The sequence below is a fragment of the Bombina bombina genome, chromosome 8, assembly GCF_027579735.1.
Source record: "Bombina bombina isolate aBomBom1 chromosome 8, aBomBom1.pri, whole genome shotgun sequence".
In the NCBI taxonomy this organism is placed as follows: Eukaryota; Metazoa; Chordata; class Amphibia; order Anura; family Bombinatoridae; genus Bombina; species Bombina bombina.
This window is the reverse complement of record NC_069506.1, coordinates 25,042,739-25,069,378: the sequence shown is the minus strand read 5'-3', so window position 1 is coordinate 25,069,378 and position 26,640 is coordinate 25,042,739. Positions and strand designations below refer to the sequence as shown.

The following is a 26,640-nucleotide window of genomic DNA, read 5'->3' as shown; positions in this document are numbered from 1 at the left end:
CTGGATTCTGTAATGAGTTGAAATAAGAGAACTCATGCAGGTACAGGAGGAAATGCAATAGGCTTGTGAGCAGCCGTATTACTGTAGTTGTACACAGCTTTTTATTGTCCCTGTAAAGGTGACAAGCATGACAGACTCCTTGTGGGCAGAGGTAACCTCAGGCATGCGGCCTAGTGAGTGGGTTTGGATGCCTTGGGCATATGTACCTTTTAACTACAGGATGTGCAAGTTTTATAAAAGCACAAAACATTAAAGGGATGCTAAACCCACATTTTTTTCTTTAATGATTCAGATAGAGCACGCAATTTTAAGCAACTTTCTAATTTACTCTTTTTATCAATTGTTCTTTGTTCTCTTGCTATCTTTATTTAAAAAGCAGGAATCTAAAGCTTAGGAGCCGGCCCATATTTGGTTCAGAACCTGGGTTATGCTTGCTTACTGGTTTGCTAAATGTAGCCATCAATAAGCAAGCGCTATCCATGGTGCTGAACCTAAAACGGGCTGACTCCTAAGCTTTATATTCCTGCTTTTTAAATAAAGATAGCAAGAGAACGAATACATTTTAATAATAGGAGTAAATTAGAAAGTTGCTTAAAATTGCATGCTCTATCTGAATCAAGAAATAAAAAAAAAGGGTTTAGTGTCCATTTAAGGACCATTAAACTGCATTTTAACAATGCATGAAATGTTTCATTATTGAAAATGAAACATTATTACAATATAAATGTATTATTTATTTTGCTTCCTTGTGCTATAAAATGCATCTGAATAGTGTGCTTGTTCCACTTTCTCCCAGGGAGGCTTGGGTTAAAGGGGCATAAAACCCAATTTTTTTCTTTCATGATTCAGATAGAGAATACAATTTTAAACAACTTTCAAATTTACTTCTATTATCTAATTTGCGTCATTCCTTGGTGTGCTTTGTTGAAGAAGCAGAAATGCTGTACTGGGAGCTAGCTGAATGCACTGGGTGAGCTAATAACATGAGGCATATATGTGCAGTCACCAATCAGCAGCCCCTGAGTCTACCTAGGTATCCCTTTCAACAAAGGATATCAGGAGAACAAAACAAATTAGATAATAGAAGTAAAATTGAAAATTGTTTAAAATCGCATGCTCTATCTGAATCATGAAAAAAAATTGATTTTATGTCCCTTTAATTCTTTTAGCTAATTTATCTGTGAGGTTACCCCCTCCTACCTCACATTCTCTGTACTCCTTTGTTTTTTTAAGGTTGATTATCAGTTTTGCATCAACAATCATGAAAGGAAAACTAGTCTTGAAATAGCAGTGAGAATACAAGGTAGTTTAGGTGTTAATATTATTGTTCATATATAAATATATATTTATATTTAGCAATTTGATAAAGATTAAAAAGGAATATGCATATGTTTATTTAAATACCTGTTAAATACATTTGTATTAGTAAACTAAGCTTAATCAGTGTTAAACCACCTTTAAGCGAATAGAGGAGAGGAGGCTACCCCTGTCTCTACAAGTTCATGCTATATCTGCATATTATTTTGTGATTGGTTAGAAAGGTTTTTTTTTTGTTTTGGGGGACAGGGAAATCAGGGAAAAGGAAAAACATAAAATAATATGCTTATGTGACAAAATAAAGCTGCATTATTCATTGTGAAACTCTTTGCAGGTATGAAGGTATTGTGCCGCTTACAATTTGTGTTTAATGTCCCTTTAAATAATGCACATACAAGGAGTGACTATAAGGTTAGCTATCAGTGCCTCGCTTGTTTTATCTTCAGACCTATGTGTATATGCCACATTAGTAACTGTCAGATGATCTCTCTGGTACTTTATGAGATAAATAACATACATCTCCCTAATAAGGCACTAAACAGATATTTGTAGATCGTCTTTCAGAACTCTCATAAGATAATGGCATTGTTAGTAACATAATAGGAATAATGATACTGCTGTAAATCTATTTACTGTGTCACTCTATATCTGTGGTGCAAGAAAACATCCGACGATCAAATAGCCGGTGTCTGCAGCAGGACTGGGGTGCAACAGGAAGGGGGACAGTAATGTAATAAAGGTGAGATAGGTGGTAACCGGAGAAAGATAGGTGGTGTAATACAGGACAGAGAAGTCAGGTGGTGTAATACAGGGGAGAGAGGTCAGGTGTTGTAATACAGGAGAGAGAGGTCAGGTGGTGTAATACAGGGGAGAGAGGTCAGGTGGTGTAATACAGGGGAGATAGGTCAGGTGTTGTAATACAGGAGAGAGAGGTCAGGTGGTGTAATACAGGGGAGAGAGGTCAGGTGTTGTAATACAGGGCAGAGAAGTCAGGTGGTGTAATACAGGAGAGAGAGGTCAGGTGGTGTAATACAGGGGAGAGAGGTCAGGTGTTGTAATACAGGGCAGAGAAGTCAGGTGGTGTAATACAGGAGAAAGAGGTCAGGTGGTGTAAAACTGGAGAAAGAGGTCAGGTGGTGTAAAACTGGAGAGAGAGGTCAGGTGGTGTAATACATGAGAGAGAGAGAGGCCAGGGGTAGGATACATGAGAGAGAGAGGCCAGGGGTGTAATACATGAGAGAGAGGCCAGGGGTGTATGACATAAGAGAGAGAGAGAGAGGCCAGGGATGTAATATATGAGAGAGAGAGGCCAGGGGTGTATGACATGAGAGAGAGAGGCCAAGCATATATGACATAAGAGAGAGAGGTCAGGGATGTAATACATGAAAGATGCCAGGGGTGTAATACATGAGAGAGAGGCCAGGGTGTATGACATGTGAGAGGCCAGGGTGTATGACATGTGAGAGGCCAGGGATGTAATACATAAGATAGAGCCCAGGGATGTAATACATGAGAGAGAGGCCAGGGGTGTAATACATGAGAGAGAGGCCAGGGGTGTAATACATGAGAGAGAGGCCAGGGGTGTAATACATGAGAGAGAGGCCAGGGGTGTAATACATGTGAGAGAGAGGCCAGAGAGAGGACATGGGTGTAATACATGAGAAAGAGAGGCCAGGGGTGTAATACATGAGAGAGAGATTGGCCAGGGGTGTAATACATGAGAGAGATTGGCCAGGGGTAATACATGAGAGAGAGGCCAGGTGTGTAATACATGAGAAAGAGATTGGCCAGGGGTGTATGACATGAGAGAGAGGCCAGGGGTGTATGACATGAGAGAGAGAGGCCAGGGGTGTAATACATGAGAGAGAGAGAGAGAGGCCAGGGGTGTATGACATGAGAGAGAGAGGCCAGGGGTGTATGACATGAGAGAGGCCAGGGGTGTATGACATGAGAGAGAGAGGCCAGGGGTGTATGACATGAGAGAGGCCAGGGGTGTATGACATGAGAGAGAGAGGCCAGGGGTGTATGACATGAGAGAGAGAGAGGCCAGGGGTGTATGACATGAGAGAGAGAGAGGCAAGGGGTGTATGACATGAGAGAGAGAGGCCAGGGGTGTATGACATGAGAGAGAGAGAGGCCAGGGGTGTATGACATGAGAGAGAGAGGCCAGGGGTGTATGACATGAGAGAGAGAGAGGCCAGGGGTGTATGACATGAGAGAGAGAGAGAGGACAAGGGTGTAATACATGAGAGAGAGGCCAGCGGTGTATGACATGAGAGAGAGAGAGGCCAGGGGTGTAATACATGAGAGAGAGGCCAGGGGTGTATGACATGAGAGAGAGAGAGGCCAGGGGTGTATGACATGAGAGAGAGAGGCCAGGGGTGTATGACATGAGAGAGAGAGGCCAGGGGTGTATGACATGAGAGAGAGAGAGGCCAGGGGTGTATGACATGAGAGAGAGAGGCCAGGGGTGTATGACATGAGAGAGAGAGGCCAGGGGTGTATGACATGAGAGAGAGGCCAGGGTTGTAATACATTCAAGAGAGGGTCAAGGTGGTATAATACAGGAGAGAGAGAGGCCAGGGGTGTATGACATGAGAGAGAGAGGCCAGGGGTGTAATACATGAGAGACAGAGAGGCCAGACGAGACATGCACAGTTAATCAATAGGGAATCCTTTACAACACATGCACTGTTTGTATGGTTTAGCTCGTTACAGCGCACTGCAATATAGAGCTATGGAGGGGGGTGTTAAAGCTACGCGCTTCCTATGCTACCCCCGTGGTCATTAAAAAAAAACAACGTATTTGACATGGGGTCAACCAGCTGCAATAATTTATGTGAGTTTTTCACTTATGATAATTATTTCTCTAATAAGAATTTTAAAAGCCCACTACGTTTATTAGAACGTTTAAAATGAAATGAACATAATTTAGTGCAACTGGCGGCATTAGGCTGCTGTCAGCAGTAAATCTAGTTTCACAGTGTCCTGGGGAGAAGAGATCAGTTCTTGTTCTCCAACCTCGTGTAGCATCTTGTAAGCAAGATCTGTGATATAACGCATGTGCTATCCTAGTGCAGAATATCTCTTTACACAAGAAATAATACATAACGACACTTCTTTATTTTATGTCTCCTATCGGCCTTATTTACCTCTCGTTGCACTGGTGAATAATCGCCATCTAATAGGAAGTTTTACAACCAAACTGAGAAATTCTGTAAAATAACAGCTCTCATATAATAATACCTAGGAATATGAAGCTATCACAATTACTATATCTGCACATCCGGTTTCCTGTATCCATCTCACTACCTGAGAAAACTACTCTCTCCCTGACTATTACTGGCCCAGATCAATACCTCCTGAAATCTTCCTGCATGTGGCTCACTAGCCCTGCAATTTCATCTCTGTGTAATTAGTTCATTAGACCCCAGATCTCTTCTTCCAATAGCTGAGATCTGCCATGGTATAATGGGACCTCTTTTGTAGTCTGTTCAGTAGCCCAAACATCCTGTCTGCCCGTAGCCCACCCACCAGCCCTAGGATCTCCATTGTAGCCTATTCACTAGCCAACATATCTCATCTGGTAACTAGTCCTGGCATAGCTACTGAAACCTGGTCATTAGCCACACATCATGTCTGCTCACTAGGCTTAAACAATGCAATTGCACAAAACTAGGTACTTACCAAGTAAAGACTTGGAAGGAGTGGGGTTGAAAAGTTTTTTCAGTAATAATGAGGCTTAAACAATTATCCAGACTGCAGCTGAGATAAGTTCATGACTCTGCCAATCCACTGGGCATCGAATCTCACACATGTGTACAGTAACGTAACAAGTAAGTTCCCGTCCCAGAAAAGTCCATAACCCAGGCTGTTCCCCTCTGCCTCACACAGCTCTAAGCTTCACACTGACTGAGCTGTGATTGGAGGAAGAGGAGCCTATAGCAGCCGCATAAGTGAGAACAAGTGGCCAGGCTTTTGTCAGCTGTGACAAAGAGATGCCCTCTGACCTCTGCCCCCTACTGACTTCTTTTCTACAGACCAAACAAAAGTGTTGACCATTTACACAGTGACAGGAATCTGGCATGTATCCCAGTCCAGCACTGTGCCCACTCACTGCCGGGCCTCACTCAGCTGGGCACCTGGTCAGCACTGCAGCTAAGGAGGAAGATATATCTGTATTTAGAGTGTTCTGACCTATGTGAGAAAATGTACTTGTTCCCAAATGTAAATGAACATTGTAGCAGAAAATTTACATTCTCTAATTCGTTAGATCATGTATTTTTTTCGGTACTCACTCAAGAACTCTATGAGCCAGATTACAAGTGCAGCGCAAATGTTTGCGCGTGAGCGATATCGGGTTTTTGTGTTCCTTTGTCAGCAAGTTAAAATGCGCAACACCAGAATTGTTGTTGTTTAAAAAGATAGATAATCCCTTTATTACCCATTCCCCAATTTTGCAAAACCAACACAGTTATATTAATATACTTTTTACCTCTGTGATTACTTTGTATCTAAGCCTCTGCAAACTTCCCCTTTATTTTAGTTCTTTTGATAGACTTGCATTTTAGCCAGTCATTGCTGACTCCTAGGTAACTTCATGTGCGTGAGCACAATGTTATCTATATGACACACATGAACTAACGCCCTCTAGTAGTGAAAAACTGTCAAAATGCATTCAGATGAGAGGTGGCCTTCAAGGTCTAAGAAATTAGCATATGAGCCTACCTAGGTTTAGCTTTCAACTAAGAATACCAAGAGAACAAAGCAAAATTGGTGATAAAAGTAAATTGGTAAGTTGTTTAAAATTACATGCCCTATATGACTGATTAAAGCTTATTTTTGGTTAGCACATCCTCAGAGCCGTAGTTAACTGTTTCACGAAACAAAAAAAGTGTCACAAAACTTATCAAAAATACATTACAAAGTACAGTTACACTAAAAACACTAATAAAAATTATCAAAAAAAAATTGCAAAAAAAAGCTATAAGGGCTCAAAGATATGAGATCTCATGTGTTAGAAAAAAAATGCAGTCAAAAGGATTTAACATAGAGATACATATATAAACATGTCTAAAGGCTGTGACACACTGCAAGCAGAGCGACGCAAGGCGAAGCAGCTGCTTCGCTCCGCGTCGCATCGCATCGCTTCTGAAGATCAAATATTTCATCTCTGAGCGCTCAGCTACGCGACCTGACGCAGCAGAGTGCTCCGAGATAAAAAGGCAGGACACACTGAGCGCGCACAGCTGCATCTACACGCTGCGCACCGCTCCGCTTGCAGTGTGTCACAGCCTTAAAGATGGAAGGGATTAAACATATAGGTCTAGATTACGAGTGGAGCACAAAATTGCGCTTTGCAAGCGCGATATTTGCGCTCCACTCAGTAATACCAGTGCAGGCAAATGTGTGCTGGTATTACAAGCTAAGCGCAATACGACCTCGCATTCACATTGCTTGGAAGCCTTGCGCTCACGAGAGAGTGCTTTCATAGGCTCCAATGGCAGCCTCATTCTCATGCCATAAGACACGGTAAAGTACCTAGCGCAGGGGGAAATTTGCGCAGCGTTGGGCAGCAAAATAAAAATATATATGTATATGAAAATATATATATATATGTATGTGTTTATATGTGTATATACACATATTAACACATAAATATATATATGCATAATAAGCATATACATATATATTTATAGTAAAAACACAGTCCCCGTTAACCTCAATGTAAAGGCACTTTCAGTGCCGTTTTTTTCCCAAACACCCCAAATCACAATACTTTAACCCCTTATAACTGCTTTGTGAAGTGTTTTACTAAAAAAATAAATTCTTATATTTTTTATTTATGTAAAGGAACTGTAGACTTTATTTAGGGGGCATTTGGGGCAACTTTATTTTATTAACCAGAGGTCTGAGCTCTGGTTAATTGCGCTAAGCGCAAAGTGCTCCAACGAGCTCACAGGAGCATTAACCAGCCACTTGTAATGGCTGGTTATTTAACGTGCGCCCGTAAACGGGCAAATTCGCCGCTTTACGACCGCACGTTAAAATAGCGCTCCACTTGTAATGTAGCCCATAGTAAAGGAAGGGAATTTGTGTAAAAATAAAATAAATGAAATACAGTGTAGTAAATTTTATTTTTGCACTAAAATACCCCTTTAAAACCCGAGGCTGGGTGGAATGGGGTGTGGCATGGATTAATGAAGATGAGTTGGAGAGACCTGGGGTTGGGGTGAGCTATCCAGTGGGGTTGAGACATCTAGAGGTAGAGGTAGTAGAGTATTACTGCATGGATTTAGGGACCTTTAAGAGAAACTGGGACATAAATAAAATGAGTGACAGCAGGACACAGGTAAAACTATTAGGATGATCCCATACGTTGTGTGACATGAGTGAGAACAAACAGACAAACAGTGGTTATTTAACAATCACCCATCTCTCCATAAGCAAACACGTTCTTAGAGAACGTAGCTAAATAACTCTAGCTGCTTCATAGCTCCCCAGTACCTGCACAGTCTGACGGTCTGGCATCCCGCTATAGACTGGGAGCGCTGGCGTGGTCTGGCGACTGTTTGTGCTGCAGCAGGTAGACGGGGCTGGCTGCTCATTCTCCATGCTAGCCATTGCTCTGGGTCACGGAATCCACATGTGGCTGACAGCTGGAAGACACAAACACCAGACAAAGGTTAAAATAAATACTGAGGTAACGTTAAACCATTAATAATATAGTGCGAGTTTAATAAACAGCGAGGCATACAGTACAAGAGGTACAGTGATGCACAGTATGTATAAATTCATCTGTCTATCTATCTATCTATGTAAAAAAAGCATAATGTGTTATAGGTATGTAGGGGTAACCGTAACTGTAGGGTCAGAGGTTTGATCTAAGTTGTGATATTGGTAAGTAGGTATTAGAGTAACAGCAGGTCCAGGGGTCTGATCTGAGGTGTGATATATGTATGGAGATATCAGAGTAACTGCAGGGCCAGGGGTCTGATCTGAGGTGTGATATAGGTATGTAGGTATTAGACTAAAGGCAGGGCGAGGAGTCTGATCTGAGGTGTGATATAGGTATGTAGGTATTAGAGTAACGGCAGGGACAGGGGGCTAATCTGAGGTGTGATATAGGTATGTAGGTATTAGAGTAACGTCAGGGCGAGGGGTCTGATCTGAGGTGTGATATAGGTATGTAGGTATTAGAGTAACGTCAGGGCGAGGGGTCTGATCTGAGGTGTGATATAGGTATGTAGGTATTAGAGTAACTGCAGGTACAGGGGTCTGATCTGAGGTGTGATATAGGTATGTAGGTATTAGAGTAACAACAGGGACAGGGGTCTGATATGAGGTGTGATATAGGTATGTAGGTATTAGAGGTAACTGCAGTGTCAGAGGTCTGATCTGAGGTGTGATATCGGTATGTAGGTATTAGAGTAACTGCAGGTACAGGGGTCTGATCTGAGGTGTGATATAGGTATGTAGGTATTAGAGTAACGACAGGGACAGGGGTCTGATATGAGGTGTGATATAGTTATGCAGGTATTAGATTAACTGCAGGTACAGGGGTCTGATCTGAGGTGTGATATAGGTATGTAGGTATAAGAGTAAATGCAGGTACAGGGGTCTGATCTGAGGTGTGATATCGGTATGCAGATTTATGAGTAACGGCAGGGACAGGGGTCTGATCTGAGGTGTCATATAGGTATGTAGGTATTAGAGTAACTGCAGGTAAAGGGGTCTGATCTGTGGTGTCATATAGTTATGTAGGCATTAGAGCAACTGCAGGTACAGGGGTCTGATCTGAGGTGTGATATAGGTATGTAGGTATTAGAGTAACTGCATGACGAGGGGTCTGATCTGAGGTGTGATATAGGTATGTAGGTATTAGAGTAACTGCAGGTACAGGGGTCTGATCTGAGGTGTGATATAGGTATGTAGGTATTAGTGTAACGGCAGGGAAAGGTCTGGTCTGAGGTGTGATATAGGTATGTAGGTATTAGACTAACAGCAGGACGAGGGGTCTGATCTGAGGTATGATATAGGTATGTAGGTATTAGAGTAACTGCATGACAAGGGGTATGAACTGAGGTGTGATATAGTTATGTAGGCATAAGAGTAACAGCAGGGACAGGGGTCTGATCTGAGGTGTGATATAGGTATGTAGGTATTAGATTAACTGCAGGTACAGGGGTCTGATCTGAGGTGTGATATAGGTATGTAGGTATTAGAGTAACTGCAGGTACAGGGGTCTCATCTGAGGTGTGATATAAGTATGTAGGTATAAGAGTAACTGCAGGTACAGGGGGTCTGATCTGAGGTGTGATATAGGTATGTAGGTATTAGAGTAACACAGGATGACGGGTCTGATCTGAGGTGTGATATAGGTATGCAGGTATTAGAGTAACAGCAGGTACAGGGGTCTGATCTGAGGTGTGATATAGGTATGTAGGTATTAGAGTAAAAGCAGGGACAGGGGTCTGATCTGAGGTTTGATATAGGTATGTAGGTATTAGACTAACTGCAGGTACAGGGGTCTGATCTGAGGTGTGATATAGGTATGTAGGTATTAGAGTAACAGCAGGGACAAGGGTCTGATCTGAGGTGTGATATAGGTATGTAGGTATTAGAGTAACAGCAGGGACAGGGGTCTGATCTGAGGTGTTAAATAGGTATGTAGGTATTAGAGTAACGGCAGGGATAGGAGGCTAATCTGAGGTGTGATATAGGTATGTAGGTATTAGAGTAACAGCAGGGACAGGGGTCTGATCTGAGGTGTGATATAGGTATGTAGGTATTAGAGCAACGGCAGGGCGAGGAGGCTGTTCTGAGGTGTGATATAGGTATGTAGGTATTAGAGTAACGGCAGGGACAGGGGTCTGATCTGAGGTGTGATATAGGTATGTAGGTATTCGAGTAACAGCAGGGACAGGGGTCTGATCTGAGGCGTGATATAGGTATGTAGGTATTAGAGTAACGGCAGGGACAGGGGTCTGATCTGAGGTGTGATATAGGTATGTAGGTATTCGAGTAACAGCAGGGACAGGGGTCTGATCTGAGGCGTGATATAGGTATGTAGGTATTAGAGTAATGGCAGGGACAGGGGTCTGATCTGAGGTGTGATATAGGTATGTAGGTATTAGAGTAACTGCAGGTACAGGGGTCTGATCTGAGGTGTGATATAGTTATGTAGGTATTAGAGTAACTGCAGTGTCAGATGTCTGATCTGAGGTGTGATATAGGTATGTAGGTATTAGACTAACAGCAGAACAAGGGGTCTGATCTGAGGTGTGATATAGGTATGCAGGTATTAGAGTAACGGCAGGGACAGGGGTCTGATCTGAGGTGTGATATAGGTATGTAGGTATTAGAGTAACGGCAGGGACAGGGGTCTGATCTGAGGTGTAATATAGTTATGTAGGCATAAGAGTAACAGCAGGGACAGGGGTCTGATCTGAGGTGTGATATAGGTATGTAGGTATTAGAGGTAACTGCAGTGTCAGAGGTCTGATCTGAGGTGTGATATAGTTATGTAGGTATTAGATTAACTGCAGGTACAGGGGTCTGATCTGAGGTGTGATATAGGTATGTAGGTATAAGAATAAATGCAGGTACAGGGGTCTGATCTGAGGTGTGATATCGGTATGTAGGTATTAGAGTAACTGCAGGTACAGGGGTCTCATCTGAGGTGTGATATAAGTATGTAGGTATAAGAGTAACTGCAGGTACAGGGGGTCTGATCTGAGGTGTGATATAGGTATGTAGGTATTAGAGTAACACAGGATGACGGGTCTGATCTGAGGTGTGATATAGGTATGTAGGTATTAGAGTAACAGCAGGTACAGGGGTCTGATCTGAGGTGTGATATAGGTATGTAGGTATTAGAGTAAAAGCAGGGACAGGGGTCTGATCTGAGGTTTGATATAGGTATGTAGGTATTAGACTAACTGCAGGTACAGGGGTCTGATCTGAGGTGTGATATAGGTATGTAGGTATTAGAGTAACAGCAGGGACAAGGGTCTGATCTGAGGTGTGATATAGGTATGTAGGTATTAGAGTAACAGCAGGGACAGGGGTCTGATCTGAGGTGTTATATAGGTATGTAGGTATTAGAGTAACGGCAGGGATAGGAGGCTAATCTGAGGTGTGATATAGGTATGTAGGTATTAGAGTAACAGCAGGGACAGGGGTCTGATCTGAGGTGTGATATAGGTATGTAGGTATTAGAGTAACGGCAGGGCGAGGAGGCTGTTCTGAGGTGTGATATAGGTATGTAGGTATTAGAGTAACGGCAGGGACAGGGGTCTGATCTGAGGTGTGATATAGGTATGTAGGTATTCGAGTAACAGCAGGGACAGGGGTCTGATCTGAGGCGTGATATAGGTATGTAGGTATTAGAGTAACGGCAGGGACAGGGGTCTGATCTGAGGTGTGATATAGGTATGTAGGTATTCGAGTAACAGCAGGGACAGGGGTCTGATCTGAGGCGTGATATAGGTATGTAGGTATTAGAGTAATGGCAGGGACAGGGGTCTGATCTGAGGTGTGATATAGGTATGTAGGTATTAGAGTAACTGCAGGTACAGGGGTCTGATCTGAGGTGTGATATAGTTATGTAGGTATTAGAGTAACTGCAGTGTCAGATGTCTGATCTGAGGTGTGATATAGGTATGTAGGTATTAGACTAACAGCAGAACAAGGGGTCTGATCTGAGGTGTGATATAGGTATGCAGGTATTAGCGTAACGGCAGGGACAGGGGTCTGATCTGAGGTGTGATATAGGTATGTAGGTATTAGAGTAACGGCAGGGACAGGGGTCTGATCTGAGGTGTAATATAGTTATGTAGGCATAAGAGTAACAGCAGGGACAGGGGTCTGATCTGAGGTGTGATATAGGTATGTAGGTATTAGAGGTAACTGCAGTGTCAGAGGTCTGATCTGAGGTGTGATATAGTTATGTAGGTATTAGATTAACTGCAGGTACAGGGGTCTGATCTGAGGTGTGATATAGGTATGTAGGTATAAGAATAAATGCAGGTACAGGGGTCTGATCTGAGGTGTGATATCGGTATGTAGGTATTAGAGTAACACAGGATGACGGGTCTGATCTGAGGTGTGATATAGTTATGTAGATATTAGAGTAACGGCAGGGACAGGGGTCTGATCTGAGGTGTCATAGGTATGTAGGTATTAGAGTAACTGCAGGTAAAGGGGTCTGATCTGTGGTGTCATATAGTTATGTAGGCATTAGAGCAACTGCAGGTACAGGGGTCTGATCTGAGGTGTGATATAGGTATGTAGGTATTAGAGTAACTGCATGACGAGGGGTCTGATCTGAGGTGTGATATAGGTATGTAGGTATTAGGAGTAACTGCAGGTACAGGGGTCTGATCTGAGGTGTGATATAGGTATGTAGGTATTAGTGTAACGGCAGGGACAGGGGTCTGGTCTGAGGTGTGATATAGGTATGTAGGTATTAGACTAACAGCAGGACGAGGGGTCTGATCTGAGGTATGATATAGGTATGTAGGTATTAGAATAACTGCATGACAAGGGGTATGAACTGAGGTGTGATATAGGTATGTAGGTATTAGAGTAACGGCAGGTACAGGGGTCTGATCTGAGGTGTGATATAGGTATGTAGGTATAAGAGTAACTGCAAGTACAGGGGTCTGATCTGAGGTGTGATATAGGTATGTAAGTATTAGAGTAACGGCAGGGACAGGGGTCTGATCTGAGGTGTGATATAGGTATGTAGGTATTAGAGTAACGGCAGGGATAGGGGTCTAATCTGAGGTGTGATATAGTTATGTAGGCATAAGAGTAACAGCAGGGACAGGGGTCTGATCTGAGGTGTGATATAGGTATGTAGGTATTAGAGGTAACTGCAGTGTCAGAGGTCTGATCTGAGGTGTGATATAGTTATGTAGGTATTAGATTAACTGCAGGTACAGGGGTCTGATCTGAGGTGTGATATAAGTATGTAGGTATAAGAGTAACTGCAGGTACAGGGGGTCTGATCTGAGGTGTGATATAGGTATGTAGGTATTAGAGTAACACAGGATGACGGGTCTGATCTGAGGTGTGATATAGGTATGTAGGTATTAGAGTAACAGCAGGTACAGGGGTCTGATCTGAGGTGTGATATAGGTATGTAGGTATTAGATTAAAAGCAGGGACAGGGGTCTGATCTGAGGTTTGATATAGGTATGTAGGTATTAGACTAACTGCAGGTACAGGGGTCTGATCTGAGGTGTGATATAGGTATGTAGGTATTAGAGTAACAGCAGGGACAAGGGTCTGATCTGAGGTGTGATATAGGTATGTAGGTATTAGAGTAACTGCAGTGTCAGAGGTCTGATCTGAGGTGTGATATAGGTATGTAGGTATTAGAGTAACTGCAGGTACAGGGGTCTGATCTGAGGTGTGATATAGGTATGTAGGTATTAGAGTAACGTCAGGGACAGGGGTCTGATCTGAGGTGTGATATAGGTATGTAGGTATTAGAGTAACGGCAGGGACAGGGGTCTGATCTGAGGTGTGATATAGGTATGTAGGTATTAGAGTAACGGCAGGGACAGGGGTCTGATCTGAGGTGTGATATAGGTATGTAGGTATTAGATTAAAAGCAGGGACAGGGGTCTGATCTGAGGTGTGATATAGGTATGTAGGTATTAGAGTAACAGCAGGGACAGGGGTCTGATCTGAGGTGTGATATAGGTATGTAGGCATTAGAGTAACAGCAGGGCGAGGAGGCTGTTCTGAGGTGTGATATAGGTATGTAGGTATTAGAGTAACGGCAGGGCGAGGAGGCTGTTCTGAGGTGTGATATAGGTATGTAGGTATTAAAGTAACAGCAGGGACAGGGGTCTGATCTGAGGTGTGATATAGGTATGTAGGTATTAGAGTAACGGCAGGGCGAGGAGGCTGTTCTGAGGTGTGATATAGGTATGTAGGTATTCGAGTAACAGCAGGGACAGGGTTCTGATCTGAGGCGTGATATAGGTATGTAGGTATTAGAGTAACTGCAGGGACAGGGGTCTGATCTGAGGTGTGATATAGGTATGTAGGTATTAGAGTAACTGCAGGGACAGGGGTCTGATCTGAGGCGTGATATAGGTATGTAGGTATTAGAGTAATGGCAGGGACAGGGGTCTGATCTGAGGTGTGATATAGGTATGTAGGTATTAGAGTAACTGCAGGTACAGGGGTCTGATCTGAGGTGTGATATAGTTATGTAGGTATTAGAGTAACTGCAGTGTCAGATGTCTTATCTGAGGTGTGATATAGGTATGTAGGTATTAGAGTAACTGCAGTGTCAGATGTCTGATCTGAGGTGTAATATAGGTATGTAGGTATTAGACTAACAGCAGGACGAGGGGTGTGATCTGAGGTGTGATATAGGTATGTAGGTATTAGAGTAACTTCAGGGACGAGGGGTCTGATCTGAGGTGTGATATAGGTATGTAGGTATTAGAGTAACTGCAGGTACAGGGGTCTGATCTGAGGTGTGATATAGGTATGTAGGTATTAGAGTAACGGCAGGGACAGGGGTCTGATCTGAGGTGTGATATAGGTATGTAGGTATTAGAGAAACGGCAGGGACAGGGGTCTGATCTGAGGTGTGATATAGGTATGTAGGTATTAGAGTAACAGCAGATACAGGGGTCTGATCTGAGGTGTGATATAGGTATGTAGGTATTAGAGTAACGGCAGGGTGAGGAGGCTGATGTGGCAATATGGCTGCATAACAATATCTAATCTGAGGTCTGACATGAGTGTGTGCCTGAGAGATGGGCTGAATGTGGTGTATTATCTGAGGTCTCATGTAGACATGTGGCTGGGAACAGCTGTAGGGCTAGGGATACTTTACTCAAATGCTTAAAGGGACATGAAAGTCAACATCAATGTTCATGGTTGATATAAAACAAGCAATTTTAAGATAATTTAATGTACTTCTGTTATAAAATTGACTTCATTCTCTTGGTATCTTTTGTTGAAAATCATACAAAGGTAGGATTAGGATCAGCATTGCAGTACTGGGAGCTTGCTGGTGATTGGTGACTACACACATTTGTCTCTTGTCATTGGCTCGCCAGATGTGTTCAGCTAGCTCCCAGTAGTGCATTGCTGCTCTGTAACTTATTTTATATATGTGTTTAACCCATAAGCCTTTTTATTATATCTCTTTAGCAAGTCTGTTTTTTAGATAGTGGTGCTGCCGGCTACACAAAGTCCATTGGACGGTTGAATGTGGCCCTTGGGTATATGTAATTTACACACACACTTTCACAACATGGTGTTGTTAGATACTTTGACCTCTCACACAGCTACCTGCACTTGCTAAATCATGAAGTGTTACTACAGCATCCCTTCCATTGGGACTAGAGACGGGCAATAGAACAGGTTCTTCTACCTTGGTTTAGTAAACTGCAAGCTGTCTATTGAAGTGACACATTGTTTAGTCTGATTGATAAGGTCCCCTTCACAATCTAACCTTTTAGCCTCTGTAACAAAATACCAGATACACTCACTCCTAACCAGCCATGATGAGGTGTCTTTAGGGGATCAGACAGGTCAAGCCCAGGAAGTGTCCACTGGCTCTGTCACCAGTGGTTGACAAAGGGCATTGTGGTCAAACAGGAAAGGAACAGTAACATAGACCAAAACACTTAACACTTACTGTGCCCAAGAGAGCAGCTAGACATACTTATTAGCCTTATAGACTGCCACCAAAGACATTTAGTGACAGGCGCTATTCCAACTTTTCACCCATTTCTCCAGTTTACTTCCGACGTATTAATGACCTCGTGGCTTTAGATCAAAGGTCAAGGACTGAGTCGGGTGAAAACGTCATTATTTGTCACAAAATAAAAGCTTTGTGCAATTACTAAATAACCAGTAGGTGACATTATTTATTTAGGATTATGATGTATCTAGAAGTTCTAATAATGGTGCATTAAATAGCAATACCTTTCTATTGGACTAATAATGCATTTTGAAAAATGTTTAATAGTTTCTTCTACTCCAATTAACACTTCTAGTGAAAATAAAATAAACCACAGTAATAATAAGGTGCTGGATGAATATAGATACATTTAAACCAAGTTGCATCTCGGCCTAGGAGCAGGGATAGGCACAGACAAAAGCTGTGGCGGACATTTTCCAAAGTACAGACCTTAGTGAAGGACACCAAGGTACATTTGAAATTAAAACATTATTTTATAGTACTTGGTGTTATTATACTGATGCAGATACCACTGACCCTATAACCAGCCCTCCTCTGGCTATACCCATGTGCCAGTGTCACTAGTCTGTCATTATATAGTGCTGGGTGTTATTATACTGATGCAGATACCACTGATCCTATAACCAGCCCTCCTCTGGCTATACCCATGTGCCAGTGTCACTACTGTGTCATTATATAGTGCTGGGTGTTATTATACTGATGCAGATACCACTGATCCTATAACCAGCCCTCCTCTGGCTATACCCATGTGCCAGTGTCACTACTGTGTCATTATATAGTGCTGGGTGTTATTATACTGATGCAGATACCACTGACCCTATAACCAGCCCTCCTCTGACTATACCCATGTGCCAGTGTCACTACTGTGTCATTATATAGCGCTGGGTGTTATTATACTGATGCAGATACCACTGATCCTATAACCAGCCCTCCTCTGGCTATACCCATGTGCCAGTGTCACTTCTGTGTCTTTGTATAGTGCTTGGTGTTATTATACTGCTGCAGATACCACTGACCCTATAACCAGCCCTCCTCTAGCTATACACATGTGCTAGTGTCACTACTGTGTCATTATATAGTGCTGGGTGTTATTATACTGATACAGATACCACTGATCCTATAACCAGCCCTTGTCTGGCTATACCCATGAGCCAGTGTCACTACTGTGTCATTATATAGTGCTGGGTGTTATTATACTGATGCAGATACCACTGATCCTATAACCAGCCCTCCTCTGGCTATACCCATGTGCCAGTGTCACTACTGTGTCATTATATAGTGCTTGGTGTTATTATACTGCTGCAGATACCACTGACCCTATAACCAGCCCTCCTCTGGCTATACACATGAGCCAGTGTCACTACTGTGTCATTATATAGTGCTGGGTGTTATTATACTGATGCAGATACCACTGATCCTATAACCAGCCCTCCTCTGGCTATACCCATGTGCCAGTGTCACTACTGTGTCATTATATAGTGCTTGGTGTTATTATACTGATGCAGATACCACTGACCCTATAACCAGTCCTCCTCTAGCTATACCCATGTGCCAGTGTCACTACTGTGTCATTATATAGCGCTAGGTGTTATTATACTGATGCAGATACCAATGACCCTATAACCAGCCCTCCTCTGGCTATTCCCATGTGCCAGTGTCACTACTGTGTCATTATATAGTGCTGGGTGTTATTATACTGATGCAGATACCACTGATCCTATAACCAGCCCTCCTCTGGCTATTCCCATGTGCCAGTGTCACTACTGTGTCATTATATAGTGCTGGGTGTTATTATACTGATGCAGATACCACTGATCCTATAACCAGCCCTCCTCTGGCTATACACATGAGCCAGTGTCACTACTGTGTCATTATATAGTGCTGGGTGTTATTATACTGATGCAGATACTACTGATCCTATAACCAGCCCTCCTCTAGCTATACCCATGAGCCAGTGTCACTACTGTGTCATTATATAGTGCTGGGTGTTATTATACTGATGCAGATACCACTGATCCTATAACCAGCCCTCCTCTGGCTATACCCATGTGCCAGTGTCACTACTGTGTCATTATATAGTGCTGGGTGTTATTATACTGATGCAGATACCACTGATCCTATAACCAGCCCTCCTCTGGCTATACCCATGTGCCAGTGTCACTACTGTATCACTATATAGCACTGGGTGTTATTATACTGATGCAGATACCACTGACCCTATAACCAGCCCTCCTCTGGCTATACACATGAGCCAGTGTCACTACTGTGTCATTATATAGTGCTGGGTGTTATTATACTGATGCAGATACCACTGACCCTATAACCAGCCCTCCTCTGGCTATACCCATGTGTCAGTGTCACTACTGTGTCATTATATAGCGCTGGGTGTTATTATACTGATGCAGATACCACTGACCCTATAACCAGCCCTCCTCTAGCTATACCCATGAGCCAGTGTCACTACTGTGTCATTATATAGTGCTGGGTGTTATTATACTGATGCAGATACCACTGATCCTATAACCAGCCCTCCTCTGGTTATACCCATGTGCCAGTGTCACTACTGTGTCATTATATAGTGCTTGGTGTTATTATACTGATGTAGATACCACTGATCCTATAACCAGCCCTTGTCTGGCTATACCCATGTGCCAGTGTCACTACTGTGTCATTATATAGTGCTGGGTGTTATTGTACTGATGCAGATACCACTGATCCTATAACCAGCCCTCCTCTGGCTATACCCATGTGCCAGTGTCACTACTGTGTCATTATATAGTGCTGGGTGTTATTATACTGATGCAGATACCACTGACCCTATAACCAGCCCTCCTCTGGCTATACCCATGTGCCAGTGTCACTACTGTGTCATTATATAGTGCTGGGTGTTATTATACTGATGCAGATACCACTGACCCTATAACCAGCCCTCCTCTGGCTATACCCATGTGCCAGTGTCACTACTGTGTCATTATATAGTGCTGGGTGTTATTATACTGATGCAGATACCACTGATTCTATAACCAGCCCTCCTCTGGCTATACCCATGTGCCAGTGTCACTACTGTGTCATTATATAGCGCTGGGTGTTATTATACTGATGCAGATACCACTGATCCTATAACCAGCCCTCCTCTGGCTATACCCATGTGCCAGTGTCACTACTGTGTCATTATATAGTGATGGGTGTTATTATACTGATGCAGATACCACTGATTCTATAACCAACCCTCTTCTGGCTATACCCATGTGCCAGTGTCACTACTGTGTCATTATATAGCGCTGGGTGTTATTATACTGATGCAGATACCACTGACCCTATAACCAGCCCTCCTCTGGCTATACCCATGTGCCAGTGTCACTACTGTGTTATTATATAGCGCTGGGTGTTATTATACTAATGTAGATACCACTGACCCTATAACCAGCCCTCCTCTGGCTATACCCATGTGCCAGTGTCACTACTGTGTCATTATATAGTGCTGGGTGTTATTATACTGATGCAGATACCACTGACCCTATAACCAGCCCTCCTCTGGCTATACCCATGTGCCAGTGTCACTACTGTGTCATTATATAGCGCTGGGTGTTATTATACTGATGCAGATACCACTGATTCTATAACCAACCCTCTTCTGGCTATACCCATGAGCCAGTGTCACTACTGTGTCATTATATAGTGCTGGGTGTTATTATACTGATGCAGATACCACTGATTCTATAACCAGCCCTCCTCTGGCTATACCCATGTGCCAGTGTCACTACTGTGTCATTATATAGTGCTTGGTGTTATTATACTGATGCAGATACCACTGACCCTATAACCAGCCCTCCTCTGGCTATACCCATGTGCCAGTGTCACTACTGTGTCATTATATAGTGCTTGGTGTTATTATACTGATGCAGATACCACTGATCCTATAACCAGCCCTCCTATGGCTATACCCATGTGCCAGTGTCACTACTGTGTCATTATATAGCGCTGGGTGTTATTATACTGATGTAGATACCACTGACCCTATAACCAGCCCTCCTCTGGCTATACCCATGTGCCAGTGTCACTACTGTGTCATTATATAGCGCTGGGTGTTATTATACTGATGCAGATACCACTGACCCTATAACCAGCCCTCCTCTGGCTATACCCATGTGCCAGTGTCACTACTGTGTCATTATATAGTGCTGGGTGTTATTATACTGATGCAGATACCACTGATCCTATAAACAGTCCTCCTCTGGCTATACCCATGTGTCAGTGTCACTACTGTGTCTTTGTATAGTGCTTGGTGTTATTATACTGATGCAGATACCACTGATCCTATAACCAGCCCTCCTCTGGCTATACTCATGTGCCAGTGTCACTACTGTGTCATTATATAGTGCTAGGTGTTATTATACAGATGCAGATACCACTGATCCTATAACCAACCCTTGTCTTGCTATACCCATGTGCCAGTGTCACTACTGTGTCATTATATAGTGCTGGGTATTATACTGATGCAGATAACACTGATCCTATAAACAGCCCTTCTCTGGCTATACCCATGTGTCAGTGTCACTACTGTGTCATTATATAGCGCTGGGTATTATTATACTGATGCAGATAACACTGATCCTATAAACAGCCCTTCTCTGGCTATACGCATGTGCCAGTGTCACTACTGTGTCATTATATAGTGCTGGGTGTTATTATACTGATGCAGATACCACTGACCCTATAACCAGCCTGCCTCTGGCTATACCCATGTGCCAGTGTCACTACTGTGTTACTATATAGTGCTGGGTGTTATTATACTGATGCAGATACCACTGACCCTATAACCAGCCCTCCTCTGGCTATACCCATATGCCAGTGTCACTACTGTGTCATTATATAGCGCTGGGTGTTATTATACTGATGCAGATACCACTGATCCTATAACCAGCCCTCCTCTGGCTATACCCATGAGCCAGTGTCACTACTGTGTCATTATATAGCGCTGGGTGTTAGTGGTATCTGCATCTATATAATAACTCTATAACCAGTCCTCCTCTAGCTATACCCATGTGCCAGTGTCACTACTGTGTCATTAAGGAGCAATACTATGCACCATCCACACTTTCCTATTTAAGAGGGACAGTCCCTAAAGTCTTTCCTGCTGTCCCAACCCCACACCAAAAACTACACAGAAATGCCCACAAACCACCCAGACATGCCTACCGGTTGCCCAGATATGCCTGTGATCCCACCCTATATCCACCCATGACTCTGCCCCCACAACCTTCTGAGTAGGGTTGCCACCTTTAGTTCAGGCCAAACCCAAACACTCTTATGCAGTGCATAGCATACTATGTATAATAGATTATAGCACATAAACACAAATGTGCACATAGATATTCACTCTCACACACTCTCTGTCTCACACACACTCACTCCCACTCACCCACACTCACTCTCTCACACACACACATTATAACACACCAACACACACTTTCTCTCACACACATAAAGACATTAATGGTCTCTCTCTCACACACCCACACAGTCCACACACTCTTTCTCTCACACACTAACACACACAATCTCTCACACACTCTCTCACACACAAATACACTCACTCTTTCACACACAGAGAGACACTGACAAACACACACACACCCAGACACACTCCCACACAAAGACACACACCCAAACTCACTCCCACACAAAGACACAAACACACACACACACACAAAGACACCCCCCAGACATACTCTCACACAAAGACACACACCCAGACACACTCCCACACAAACACACACCCAGACACAATCACAGACATACACCCAGACACACTCACACACAAAGACACACACCCAGACACACTTCCACACAGAGACACACACACACAAAGACACACACCCAGACACAATCCCACATAGACACACACCCAGACACACTCACACATAGACACACACCCAGACACACTCACACACACACCCAGACACACTCCCACACACACTCCCACACAAATGGAAGAAATCACTTAGCGCCTACTACTAAATGAACCCTTAGCTCTGATGGGTGACCCCTAGTGGTCAGAATCGTTTAAGGAAAATCGGAAAATCAGAAAATATCAAAGCGCCAGCTGACCGGCTTGGGTTCAAAAATGTGAAACCTATTCCTTCACAGTAAAGTTAAAACAGAGTAGTTTATTTAAAACAATATTAATACATTAAAATATAGCTTCTAGTGCTTGTAGATCTTCACACTAGGGACCCCTGTCTTCATAAGAGCAGGTGGTCTCTTCCACATAACATCCTAGCAGACACCCCCTTCAGGGAAGAACTACGCAGAGATCTCATAGAACTTATACGACTCAATGATAATGGTCAGACATCTGATGATACCCTCTGGGGCGCCATCAAGGCGGTCTCCAGAGGATACATTATCCGTAAGCAAGCTCGCCTTAGGAAACTTGCTGGACTCTCCTTAGCCCAAGCCCATTGTAAGCTTTGGCTACTTGAATCCTCCAATAGAGCTAACGTCTCTGAAGCACTGACCTCCCAGATCTCAGCCGTACGTGCTCATATTAACCACTTAGAGTTGAGGCGCACCCAAGAGAACCTTACAAAACTTAAGCAATTATTTTATTACAAGGGCAATAGAGTCGACACTCTGTTAGCACACAAATTGCGTCAGCGGAATAGCTCTTCCCGCATTCACCAAATCATTCACAACAATAAGACTCATAGACTACCCTCACAGATAGGGGAATGTTTCTCAGAATATTATTCTAAACTCTACAACCTTGAGGGTAATGAAATTAAAGCCCCTGCCTCCACAGAACAGATTAAAACATTTCTAGAGTCCCTAAAGTTACCGTCCTTAACCACGGAACAACAAGAGTCACTGTCCAACCCATTTACCCAGCTGGAAATCAAGCAGGTCATCCAGCGTCTTAAACCTCTTAAGGCCCCCGGCCCAGACGGGTTCTCCGCACAGTTCTACAAAACTTATAGCCAAGAACTAATCCCGCTTCTCCTTAGATTTTTTAATACTGCCAGGCAAGAGGGAAGTTTCAAACGAGAATTCTTGGAGGCTGAAATTATCATGATTCCCAAGCCAAATAAGGACCCCTCCTTCTGCCCCAATTATAGGCCCATCTCGCTTATAAATGTTGATATAAAAATTTATTCCAAACTTCTCGCTAATCGAATATGCAAACTTCTGCCCACTCTAGTCAACCCAGATCAGGTGGGATTTGTACTTAATCGTGAGGGCCCGGATAACACTAGGCGCCTTATCAATATCACCTGCGAATCGACAAGAATGAACAAGCCCTTCTCGGTTATCTCTCTGGATGCCGAGAAGGCTTTTGATAGGGTTAGGTGGAGATACCTGTGGGAGACTCTTGTCGCCTTTAAATTCCCATCTGACATTCGCCTCGCGATCCAAGCTTTATACTCTAACCCCACGGCAACGGTTAAGGGGGTAGGGTTCCATTCGCCCTCATTCCCCATTTTTAATGGCACGAGGCAAGGCTGCCCACTCTCTCCGCTTCTGTTTGCATTGGCAATCGAGCCGCTAGCGGAAACAATACGTACTGATAGGGACATAGTAGGAATCACACTCTCTGGCTCCAAACACAACATCGCCCTGTTTGCGGATGATGTGACTGTGTTCTCTGCAGATCCGCTCCGTACAATACCTAGACTTCTGAAGATTCTTGAGGTCTTTGGCTCCCTTTCCTTTTACAAGCTAAACACCCCCAAAACGGAAATTTACTTTTGGGGCTTCCCCCAAACATATGTTTCGGCCCTCCAAAGTCAGTTTGACTTTAAATGGTCTAGCAAAGGGATTACCCACCTTGGAGTCCGAATCTCTAACGATTTGAAACAGATGGTTAAGGATAACTATTTACCCCTCTTGGCGGACTTGAGAGCGCTAAAACATATTTGGGATCATAAGAACATCTCTTGGATGGGCCGCATAGCGTCCCTTAAGATGTCGTTCCTCCCTCGGCTCACCTATATTTTCAGATGCCTCCCAATCAGAATTCCCACTCACCTTTTGTTGCAGTTTCAAAGTGAGTGCACAAAATTTATTTGGCAAAATAAAACACCTAGAATAGCCCACGGAACTTTGCAGTTCCCTGTCCAGCTTGGGGGTCTGGCTTCCCCATCCATAGTAAAGTACTACGAGGGTGCTATGCTCACGCACATCTCCCAGTGGGGAGTGCTTCACTCACATGACAGGTGGAGAGACATTGAGCAAGCCTCATTACCGTTTGATATCTACCTAAAAGACCTCATATGGACTCCGGTCCATAGCCGCAGAACCCTACAGATACATAATTCTGTAGTCTTGGAATGCCTGGCAGTATGGGATAAGATCCGGCATCGTAAACTAATCGCGCCGCACCCCTCCCCGATTACTTCCATCCCAGGCCTCTTTACAGGCCTACCAGAAACACACCCCAATACGTGGGCTAGGCTGGGCGTAAAACTTGTTTCAGACTTTTGGTCAGAGACTAACGAGGATGGTTGTCTCTCGTTATCTAAGGACAGACTAGGCGAAGACATCCCACCCTACCTCTTATTTGAGTTTACTAGGATCAAGAGTTTCCTCTCTAGCTGGGGTTTCCTTCCCTCTGCTCCGCGTCAGCTTACCCCATGGGAGACTGTTTGGAAAGGAGGACGTAGACTCCACAAACCTCTCTCAAGACACTATAGCTTGCTGGATGGTACTGTGCCCCCGGACCTGGCCCCACATTTACGTAAGTGGGACACTATTCTTCACTCCCGGATCCCGGCAGATGCCTGGCAGAGGTCCCTCACCCTAACTAAAAAATCATTACATTGTGTGACAATGTTCGAAACCTATTATAAAGTTATCTCCCAATGGTATTTGGTCCCTGTTCGGCTATCTAAGATGTTTTCGACATCTTCTCCGCTATGTTGGAGAAATTGTGGCTCCCACGGAAATATGCTTCACATATGGTGGGAATGCCCTAAGTTGACCCCTCTATGGAATATCTGCTTCCGTGTCTGCTCTAGGGATTCAGTTGCCAAAACCCCTGCCACTGCACTTCTACACCTAAACTTACAGGCCCTCCCTAAACACCAGCAGATTCTCTGCGTTTATCTCCTGTCATCGGTTAAAACTAATATCGCCAGGCACTGGAAAAAACTATTCCCCCCCCGCTGATACCCTTTAAACAATGGCCTACTTACACGCCATGGAAAAGGACATATTTTACAGTTTGGACAAGAGTGACCTTTTTGAAATGGTTTGGGCGGACTGGACAGATATACATGACACTTCATGGCTTCCCCAGGTTAGAGATTAAGATCCCTCACACCAGGCGCCTCTGGCGACCCCTTGTGGCATACCCCCCCCCCCGCCTCCCCCCCTCTCCCCCATCCTTTCAGATGAACCCCTTCCCCCCCCCCCCCCCCCCCCCCCACCCTCTTATCCTTCTTTTACAGCTGTTTGGAAAATGTACTGGCCCATCTTTGAAACTTGATTATCTCAGTTGTAATTTTTTCCTTAACAGTTTTCTACTTGTTTTGCACTGAAATTTGCAGGGGTCCTGCGAGTCCCCATTTATTGTTATATATTGTTAAAAAACTAATAAAAACTATTTGAAAAAAAAAAAAATATAGCTTCTAGGCACCTTTTGGAATAAAATAGTTGGTGTTCCTAAGGCAGATGGTGAACGAATTCGGTATACATATAGTGGATTATCTTGCATACATTCACATGTTACAATTAACAATAAAACAGTAAAAGGTGCCTTCAAGATGAACAATAAAATTAAAACAAATGGTCCTATAGCAGTGTTACCTGTTGTAATTATGGATAACTTAAATAGGGTAACTTAGAAACATCCAAAAATAAATAAACTTCCCTATAGCGGTGCTACCTACTATAGTTTTCTAACTGGTTTAGGGTTTATACAATAAAGCATACGGTTTTACAACAATGTTCCCTGCTAGAATTCTTACACAGTTCAAAAACAGGCCGGTTAGGGATATCCCTAATCCGGTTATGCTCAAAATTGCTTTTACACACAGATATAACCAGAGCAGTATTGTCCCTCTGGAGATATATTTCTAAACAAGTTGAAAGTGGGCTATGGCCCCAAACCGTACTAATTCCTTTGTTGCTATTAGCTGAAAGAATAGAACTGATCTACTGTACCTCACAAGGATCAGAGACCGTTCTCCGCTAGCGGATTGAAAAGAGGATGTGTGCTGATTACACGCTAAATATGTGACATGATAATACGTGATAAGAATTTAAATTAGGAAATTCAAATGTTGCTTATTGACAAATCCCAGATAATTAAAAAATTAGTGATACTAATAAACATAGTGAGACAATAATTCTAACCAAAAATTCAGCAGTGAAAAAAGATGTGTAAAAAACAAAACTTTAAAACACAGATGTCTCCCAAGTGGTAAAGTGTACTTCAAAGGATTCCTCAGATATCACTAATGACCAGCAGGATTCCAGCCGACAAAAATATATATATAAAAAATTAACAAAAAGACAGAAAATACAAATAAGGTAAATTCGTTATAGTCAGTGTTAAAGTGTTCCAGGTTTACGATAAT

The 26,640-nt window shown here is 43.3% G+C and overlaps 1 protein-coding gene across 1 annotated transcript in view; it reads right to left on the bottom strand.

Moving 5' to 3' along the window:
• Positions 1 to 26,640, bottom strand: part of PHC2 (polyhomeotic homolog 2) — a 218,668-nt gene that overhangs the window by 131,073 nt on the left and 60,955 nt on the right. Inside the window, exon 3 of the mRNA XM_053690193.1 lies at positions 7,825 to 7,976. Coding sequence (XP_053546168.1) covers positions 7,825 to 7,941 — 117 coding nt within the window. The 5' untranslated portion in view covers positions 7,942 to 7,976. The remainder of the gene's footprint in view (positions 1 to 7,824; positions 7,977 to 26,640) is intronic.